Below are 10,175 nucleotides of genomic sequence, written 5' to 3' on the forward strand. Positions count from 1 at the left end.
ATTATAAAATATTCAGATCCACCAGTCGCTCTTTATTTATTAAAGAGACAGACTTGCTAATATATATTGAATAATTAAAATGTACAATATTTTTTTGACATCAATAAAATAATTATGGCAAATCAGTACTGTTTGCTTTAATCCCGATGTTCTGGATGTTTGGGCCTTAGATTTACAGTGAGGTTTCAAAAAAAACACAAATATGAGGCCATGGGGCAGAAATCGGCTTCAGTTACGACCGTTCTTTGGGCATAAACCGGGAGAAACATTGAGGAATGTCGGAGTGGGACGTCCTGTGTCTGTATTCTGGCCGCTGCTCAATCCGCCTGCCTGATGTCTCGGCCTCCCGGGCGCCCCCTTCATTGGGGGCCTGAAGCCCGTTTCCCTCCTGGGGACTTTCCTGCTGATCTGACCTGCTCCACAGCGGCCTCCAATTGGGGGGAAAACCTAGTGTGGAGACCGGGGAGTGCCCAGCGCCCCGACTCCTGAATCCTCGCGATCGTCTGCTCCAACCCAACGCGACCCGAGCCACCGCGGTGCCCCCCCCCCGACCTGTGCACTGACAGAGAATGTAGGTCAGGGTGTACCCCAACAATCCCATTCAGCCCCCCCCCCGACCCCCGCTCTGTGCACTGACAGAGAATGTAGGTCAGGGTGTACCCCAACACTCCCCCCGACCCCCGCTCTGTGCACTGACAGAGAATGTAGGTCAGGGTGTACCCCAACACTCCCCCCCCGACCTGTGCACTGACAGAGAATGTAGGTCAGGGTGTACCCCAACACTCCCCCCCCCGCTCTGTGCACTGACAGAGAATGTAGGTCAGGGTGTACCCCAACACTCCCCCCCCCCCGCTCTGTGCACTGACAGAGAATGTAGGTCAGGGTGTACCCCAACACCCCCCCCCCGACCTGTGCACTGACAGAGAATGTAGGTCAGGGTGTACCCCAACACTCCCCCCGCCCCCCCCCCCCCGCTCTGTGCACTGACAGAGAATGTAGGTCAGGGTGTACCCCAACACTCCCCCCGCCCCCCCGACCTGTGCACTGACAGAGAATGTAGGTCAGGGTGTACCCCAACAATCCCCCCCCCCGACCTGTGCACTGACAGAGAATGTAGGTCAGGGTGTACCCCAACACTCCCCCCCCCCCGCTCTGTGCACTGACAGAGAATGTAGGTCAGGGTGTACCCCAACACTCCCCCCCCCGCTCTGTGCACTGACTGAGAATGTAGGTCAGGGTGTACCCCAACACTCCCCCCCCGACCCCCGCTCTGTGCACTGACAGAGAATGTAGGTCAGGGTGTACCCCAACACTCCCCCCCCGCTCTGTGCACTGACTGAGAATGTAGGTCAGGGTGTTCCCCAACACTCCCATTCAGCAGCTGTTTGTTGAATGCATTAGCCTGGAGCGTTTCCTTACCAGTAGAATTGTCTGATTCAGCACCAAACTGACAAAAGTGAACGTTATTGTTCAACTTAATTCCAATGATTTCTTGTATTTAAAAAAAATCCTCCCCGCCTTCAAGCCCATCTTGAGGCTCAGATTGTGCTTGTTCATCAGGATGTGGGCGTCACTGGCAAGGCCGGCACTTATTGTCCATCTCCAACTGCCCTTGAGAAGGTGCTGGTGAACCGCGGCCTGAAACCGCGCCAGTCCGTGTGGTGAAGGTTCCCACAGCGCTGACTTTGTCGTAGGTTTGGTAAAACCGAGTGGCCTGATAGCCACTACCGGATTGTGGTTAAAACCCCATGTGGTTCACTAATGTCCTTTCGGGAAGGAAATCTGCCGCCCATACCCGGTCTGGCCTGTATGTGACTCCAGACCCACAGCAATGTGTTTAACTCTGAACTGCTCTGAAATGGCCCAGCGAGACACTCCGTTGTAGAAGGCGGCTCACCACCAGCTTGTCGAGGGCAGTTAGGCTGGGCAATAAATCCTGGCCTTGCCCACATCCCATGCATACATTTGTTTTAAACTAGCCCTGTGGCAGGGGAGTGGAGAAATGACTGAAGCAGGCAGCAAGCACGAGCTAAGTTCAAGGGACACGTTCAGTGTTTGGCAAACTGTTAATCTGTTGATGCAATGCTGTGACCTCTGTGACATCACTGTGGTACTGATGATGAAAGAGAACAAGTTTAGCCACCGAGTTGCTCAGCGAACCTTAGTGCAAGAACTAGAGTGCTTCACAATTGTGTTCTCCCTGTGTATTAACTCTCTGTCTCTCACCCACATGCTCTCTAACTGCTCCGTTCAGCTCCCCCTGTCCATGTGGTCAGTACAGTGAAACCTGTATAAATGGCCACTCCCTCAGTGTCGGACAGATAACCTGCATGGCAAAACATTCCACAGGATCCCTGAAACTCCGGCCAGCCTTCAACGCATGAGCCCTTTCACAACTTAAACACAAGACAGACAGGCGGCTGCGAGGGAGCTTTGGGTTTGGAGTGGGGATGGGCTTTTGTGGCATGGTGAACCATTTCCTCAGTGTGCACAGAGAAAGGGCTCTGTCTCTGAGATTGAATGTTTGCACCGCTCGATCCCCGGGAGATCACCGTCTCTGCCGCGGATACCAGTCCCCAAGCTGCCGCAGTTTACAGGTTTCACTGAACTCGCTATTGTTACTGAAAGGCCTCCTGATAAGAGGTGTTCACGAGGCGAGCAAGTTACTGTGACAATTATTACCAAATATCGATCGTCAAAAGCAAACATCGCTGAGGCAAAAAATTATTCTGTCTTAAGTTTTGATTTAGCAACTGTCTCTTTGAAACTGGGAGATTATGCCGGAATTTCAGGTGCAGTTAGAGGCTTTGCTCAACTGAAGCATCACTTTCTCCCAGTTTTATTCCAATTCCCTTCAGATAAAGGCCAAAATTCCTTAAGCCTATTGACTTACTTTTTGTGCCGGTGTGTTTTTAGTGCTTTGTGCACCTGGACTCCCAAACCCCTTTGCACATCCACAGTGTTTAGTCTCTCGCCGTTCAGATAATATATTGATCAGTCGTTCTCAGGTCCAAAGTGGATTCCATCGGCTACACTTAATTTGTCTGTCACTTTGTAACTTCCTGAGCCCATCTACACAACTTGCTGTTCCTCCTTAACTTCACCTGCAAACTTGGATATACAACTTTCTTATGCATTGCTTCCTCCAAGTCACTGATCTATGTGGTGAAAAGCTGAGGCCCCAGGGAGCAACACTCTGACAATCAGAGAACATCTCTCTGTCCCCTAACTCCCAACCAATTATTAACCCATGTGTTCATTATCTATTTGATAAAATTGCTTCACATTTTAAACTTTAAATAGGATGCATTCGGCTGTGACTCTGTACCATCTCCGATCTGCATCGTAGAAATTTACAGCTCAGAAGGAGCCATTTGGCCCATCGTATTCCGCGCTGGCTGACCAAGAGTTATCCAGCCTAATCCCAGCTCTTGGTCCGTAACCTTGTAGGTTAAGGCACTTCAAGTGCACATCCAAGTATCTTTTAAATGTGGTGAGGGTTTCTGTTTCTACCACCCTTTCAGGCAGTGAGTTCCAGACCCCCACCATCTTCTGGGTCAAGAAATTTCCCCTCATAACCCCTCTAAATCTCCCCCCAATAACTTTAAATCTATGCCCACTGGTTGTTGACCCCTCTGCCAAGGGAAACAGGTTTGCACTATTCCTATCTAGATGTCCTGCTATTTCTTCCTTAATGATAGCTTCAAGCATTTTCCCCACTACAGATGTTAAACTAACCAGCCTATAGTTACCTGCCTTTTGTCTGCCCCCTTTTTTAAACAGAGGCGTTACATTAGCTGCTTTCCAATCGGCTGGTACCTCCCCAGAGTCCAGAGAATCTTGGTAGATTATAACGAATGCATCTGCTATAACTTCCACCATCTCTTTTAATACCCTGGGATGCATTTCATCTGGACCAGGGGACTTGTCTACTTTGAGTCCCATTAACCTGTCCAGCACTATCCCCTAGTGATAGTGATTGTCTTGAGGTCCTCCCTTCCCACATTCCCGTGACCAGCAATTTTTGGCATTGTTTTTGTGTCTTCCACTGTGAAGACTGAAGCAAAATATTTGTTTCAGGTCTCAGCCATTTCCACATTTCCCATTATTAAATCCCCTTCTCATCTTCTAAGGGATCAACATTTACTTTCGTCACTCTTTTCCATTTTATATATCGGTAAAAGCTTTTACTATCTGTTTTTATGTTTTGCGCAAGTTTACTTTCGTAATCTATCTTTCCTTTCTTTATTGCTTTCTTAGTCATTCTTTGCTGTCGTTTAAAATTTTCCCAATCTTCTAGTTTCCCACTAACCTTGGCCACCTTATACGCATTGGTTTTTAATTTGATACGCTCCTTTATTTCCTTGGTTATCCACGGCTGGTTATCCCTTCTCTTACCGCCCTTCTGAAGGGGAAATCATGTTTAACTAATTTACTGGAATTCTTTGAGGATATAACGAGCATGGTGGATAGAGGTGTACCGATGGATGTGGTGTATTTAGATTTCCAAAAGGCATTCGATAAGGTGCCACACAAAAGGTTACTGCAGAAAATAAAGGTATGCGGAGTCAGAGGAAATGTATTAGCCAGCCAATTCTCTATCCATGCTAACAGAAAGCAGAGAGTCGGGATAAGTGGGTCCTTTTCAGGTTGGAAATTGGTGGTTAGTGGTGTGCCACAGGGATCGGTGCTGGGACCACAACTGTTCACAATATACACAGATGACCTGGAAGAGGGGACAGAGTGTAGTGTCACAAAATTTGCAGATGACACAGAGTGGGAAAGGGGGTTGTGTCGAGGACACAGAGAGGCTGCAAAGAGATTTAGATAGGTTAAGCGAATGGGCTAAGGTTTGGCAGATGGAATACAATGTCGGAAAATGTGAGGTCATCCACCTTGGGGGAAAAAAACGGTAAAAGGGAATATTATTTGAATGGGGAGAAATTACAACATGCTGCGGTGCAGAGGGACCTGGGGGTCCTTGTGCATGAATCCCAAAAAGTTAGTTTGCAGGTGCAGCAGGTAATCAGGAAGGCGAATGGAATGTTAGCCTTCATTGCGAGAGGGATGGAGTACAAAAGCAGGGAGGTCCTGCTGCAACTGTACAGGGTATTAGTGAGGCCGCACCTGGAGTACTGCGTGCAGTTTTGGTCACCTTACTTAAGGAAGGATAATACTAGCCTTGGAGGGGGTACAGAGACGATTCATTAGGCTGATTCCGGAGATGAGGGGGTTACCTTATGATGATAGATTGAGTAGACTGGGTCTTTACTCATTGGAGTTCAGAAGGATGAGGGGTGATCTTATAGAAACATTTAAAATAATGAAAGGGATAGACAAGATTGAGGCAGAGAGGTTGTTTCCACTGGTCGGGGAGACTAGAACTAGGGGGCACAGCCTCAAAATACGGGGGAGCCAATTTAAAACCGAGTTGAGAAGGAATTTCTTCTCCCAGAGGGTTGTGAATCTGTGGAATTCTCTGCCCAAGGAAACACTTGAGGCTAGCTCATTGAATGTATTCAAATCACAGATAGATTTTTAACCGATAAGGGAATTAAGGGTTATGGGGAGCGGGCGGGTAAGTGGAGCTGAGTCCACGGCCAGATCAGCCATGATCTTTTTGAATGGCAGAGCAGGCTCGAGGGGCTAGATGGCCTACTCCTGTTCCTAATTCTTATGTTCTTATGTCGGTCCTTACATCCACTCTATCCAAGCCCCTCATAATTTTATACACCTCAATAAGGTCTCCCCTCAGCCTCCTCTGTTCCAGAGAAAACAGACCCAGCATCTCCAATCTTTCCTCATAGCCAAAATTCTCTAGTCCAGGCAACATTCTTGTAAATCTCCTCTGCACCCTTTCTAGCGCAATCACATTATTCCTGTAATGTGGTGACCCGAACTGCACGCAGTACTCCAGCTACAAAAGATCTTGTATTCTCTGCCTCGACTAATAAGTAAGTACTCCTCTTTACCACCTTATCTACCTGGTCAGCTACCTTCAGGGATCTGTGGACATGCACTCCAAGGTCCCTCTGTACTTCTGAATGTTCAACCATTTATTGTGTATTCCCTTGCCTTGTTAGCCCTCCCCAAATGCATTACCTCACACTTATCTGGATTGAATTCCATTTGCCACTGTTCTGCCCACCTGACCAGTCCAATGATATCTTCCTGCAGTCTGCAGCTTTCTTCATTATCAACCACACAGCCTATTTTTGTGTCATCTGCAAACTTCGTAATCATCGCCCAAACATTTAAGTCCAAGTCATTGATATATACCTCAAAAAGCCAGGGACCCAGCACAGCCCTGCGGAACCTCACTGGATATCACTCAGAACCTAAAAGCAATTACTGAACAGGGTTTGTTTACTCGTGTATGATGATGATACCAAAAGCATTCAAGGCAAGATTGGAGACGCTGAAAAGGTTTGGGGAGTTGGGACTCACCCATGAGAGTGATCCAAGAAAGAGTCGAAATATTTTAGGATGAGAAGACTAAAACGACCCAAAACATGACAACCGCAGGAATGTCAGCTTAACCTTCAGGATCAGGAATTTGTTTTCAAAGTAAATTCCCAATGTGCCTGCAGTCTTCACAACACATAATCAGCGAGCGTATTCTGGGGCTTGTAATAACTTGATTCAATAACGCTGAGAATAATCTTTATGTTTTTGATTTCATAGAATTACCAAAAGCGGCACAAGCTGACGGAGGTGCGCAGGACCCGAATGGTTGCCACTAATGAAGACGACGCCTTACTCTCGAAAGGAAACCAGCAGAAACCAGGGTTGTAAAAATAAACAGAGTTTATTCAGAATTTAGAAATATATTCTCAAACTGTATTGCACTTTGATTGATGGAGATTCAGTTTAACTGCCTCTGTGTAGAAATTGTTTGACTGTTTTTTGTGTTGGTGTTAATAGTGTAAAAGCACAAATGGTAAAGTTCGTGAAGCACTGTCAGAACCGTGAACACTGCATTCGCCCTATTTATGGAGATTTTCACTGTGTTTTGGTGATCATTGCTAAAACTGGCAAAATATCATTACTGCTGAATGGAAACATTGTAAATATGCTTTTGTAAATAATGCTAAATAAAATCCTAAATGTTACAATCAAAATCATCCAACTTGTTTCTCAGTTTGTTTTATAAACTCTTCCCCAGAGGTTCAAGCTGTACATACATACCCGGGGGGTCACGCAGCGCCCTGGGGTACCGGGGGTGGGGGGGGCAGCGCTCTGGGGGGGTCACACACTGGGGTACCGGGGGGGGGGGGGGATGGCTGAGAAAACGAGTTGCCGACAGTGCAGCACTCCCTCAGCACTGCACTGGGAGTGACAGACTAGATTTTTGTGCTCCAGTCCCTGTGAACCCACAACCTTCTGACTGTGAGGGGAGGGTGCTGCCCACTGAGCCACGGCTGATAAGGAAAGATGCCATCAGAAGGAGGGTGAGGACAACCCTCTCCAAGGGCCCAGAGACAGCGCTTGCTGGAGGGGTCAGGGAGGCGGTTGTCTCACAGGGTGAATCCTCTCAGCCTCCTCCGCAGAAGCTCCACTCTTTACCACAAAAGGTAATACACTGCAGCACTGTATGTATCCTCTGGCTGGCAGCCAAATACTTTCCTGCCAAATGTCTACAGAGACACGGAGGATGTCGGTAACTGTGATAATCCAGCAGCTCAATACTTAGACCGACACACTCAAAGCATTTTCAAGCCTCATGATAAAATGTAATCCGTGAGTTAACTTAATAATTACACGTAATGAGTAGATTCCAAACATATCCAAAAAAGTCCTTAAAAAGTCGGAAAAGCTCACCGTAACCCCTGCCACGCTGCCCGTAATCCCACAGGTTTGTGAAAACACTGGACATTAAAACAAAGTCGCAGCAAATGATCGGCCCCAACCGCCGCCGAGGATCGAATGTCCTTCCACACCGTTCCACTGGGTCTCCATGCAGGCATGTAACGGGAAGCTGGATAAACACAGGGGAGAAAGGAATAGAGGGTAGAGGATAGCATGAGATGAAGAGGGGTGGGGATGAGGCTTGTGTGGAGCATAAATACCGACACAAACCTGTTGGGCCGAATAACTTGTTTCTTTGCTGTAAAATTCGGTGTCATTCTAGCATCTGACCCGGGGAGGAACCAACCGCATCCCAGCTCCATTCAGTTTAATAAAGGCAGCAATTTCAGAGAGGTCTGGAAGCCTAAACACGCTCGAGCATTTCCTCTGCACTAGCAGTGGGTACGGTAACATTGTGGTTATGTCACTGGGCCAGTAACCCAGAACCCTGGACTAATGATCCAGAGACACGAGTTCCAATGGCAGCTGGGGAATTTAAATCCAGTTAATAAATAAATCTGGAATAAAAAGCCAGCATCAGTAATGGTGACCCTGAAAGTACCGGATTGTCAGAAAAACCCATCTGGTTCACGAATGTCTTGGCCTACATGTATGTGAATCCAGACCCACAGCAATGGCAGACAACCACCGTCTCAGGGCGATTAGGGATGGGCAATCAATGCCGGCCTTGCCCACATCCCAGGAACTTTTTTTTAAAAAAGCACATGGCAGCTTCAACAAAAAACACCTTTAACCATCAGCTTTAAAGAATAAACTACCACAGATATAGAAAAGCTGATGACTCACAAAGCAGCCCCGATTACTGGATATATGATGGTGGAAGGTGCAGGGGACGCAGACTTGTCACAACTGCAGGTTACCTGATGTTCTGCCAGGGGTGCTGCAGGGGCGATTTAAACCAAAGAACACGAATGCACCTTTTGCTGCAGGTGATGTGTGTGACTGGGATGTGCTGGAGGTAAAAGAATTACTTTCTAAAAGTCTTCCTCCAGAATGTGGATAGAAACATTGAAACATAGAAATTTGCAGCGCAGGAGGTGGTGATTTCAGCCCATCGTGTCCGCGCCGGCCGACAAAGAGCCACACGGCCCTCGGTCAGCAGCCCTGAAGATTACATATAAACCCATGAACAATGATGGAAAGACAAAGAGCACCCAGCCCAACCAGTCCGCCTCACACAACTGCGACATCCCTTATACTGAAACATTCTACACTCCACCCCAACCGGAGCCATGTGATCTCCTGGGAGAAGCAAAAACCAGATAAAAACCCAGGCCAATTTAGGGAGAAAAAATCTGGGAAAATTCCTCTCCAACCCAGCCAGGATCTTTGACACTTTTGTGTTTATTTATTGGAGTCTGCTGTTATTCTGCCATTCAACCCAGAAATAATTTATCCTGAAAAGCGTGACAAATATTTTAAATAGATTGCAGTCCAGGTCCCTGTCCCTGAGCTTCTTGATGCAGTAAGGGTGTTATTTGGACAGGTGGGAGGTGCTGGGACCTGGTAATGCCTGGTCGCTGCGTTACGCACCTTTTTGACAGACTGATATTTCCTTCGGTTCCCACGCCCGCCCTTTTCGCAGTCAACTGCAGGATGACAGAATTGTCAGCACTCTACCATCCCACACCTTCCAGCAGAGGCAAAGAAACAAATGAGTGAAAAGGACAAGAAAATAACATCCAATCCATCGACGGCAACGGCTCACGCACCCTCTCCCAACCGCGCACTCCCCAAATAAACACCCTCTCCCGAACCTCGCAATCCCCAAATAAACACATTTCTCAACCTCGCACTCCCCAAATAAACAGCCTCTCCCAACCTCGCACTCCCCAAATAAACAGCCTCTCCCAACCTCGCACTCCCCAAATAAACAGCCTCTCCCAACCTCGCACTCCCCAAATAAACAGAGAGGCAAAAGGCTATTGAGCTGAAACACTAACTCTGTTTCCACCTCCACAGACACTGCCCGAACCGCTGAGTATTTCCAACATTTTCAGTTTTGGTTCAGATTTCCAGCAGTTACGGTATTTTGCTTTTGTATTTAATGGGGACATTTATTGGGGGAATGCATCATGTAAAAGGGGCTGATCTGGTCAGAGATGATCATAACGCTGCATTAGACATTATATTGATGCGCCCTGGGACATTATATAAGGTACAAGGTGTTTACCATAATCTGTAACTGCAGCAAACAAACCACAGTTTAAATCTATTCCACAACTAAAATATTGAAATGAAATGACATCAGTAGTGGGGGAAATGTTGGAATCAATTATTAAAGATGTAATAGCAGCACATTTGGA

General features: G+C 47.2%; 1 protein-coding gene across 7 annotated transcripts in view; it reads left to right on the forward strand.

The window, feature by feature from the left end:
* rap1gapa (RAP1 GTPase activating protein a) overlaps positions 1-7,093 on the forward strand; it is a 662,183-nt gene extending 655,090 nt beyond the window's left edge. For all 7 annotated transcript variants that reach the window (XM_070860652.1, XM_070860653.1, XM_070860655.1 and 4 more), the window contains one exon: positions 6,685-7,093. In XM_070860652.1, the coding sequence (XP_070716753.1) occupies positions 6,685-6,795 (111 nt within the window). In that variant the 3' untranslated portion in view covers positions 6,796-7,093. The remainder of the gene's footprint in view (positions 1-6,684) is intronic.
* Positions 7,094-10,175: the final 3,082 nt, after the last annotated feature.

This window comes from Pristiophorus japonicus, chromosome 18 (genome assembly GCF_044704955.1).
Source record: "Pristiophorus japonicus isolate sPriJap1 chromosome 18, sPriJap1.hap1, whole genome shotgun sequence".
Taxonomy (NCBI): domain Eukaryota; kingdom Metazoa; phylum Chordata; class Chondrichthyes; family Pristiophoridae; genus Pristiophorus; species Pristiophorus japonicus.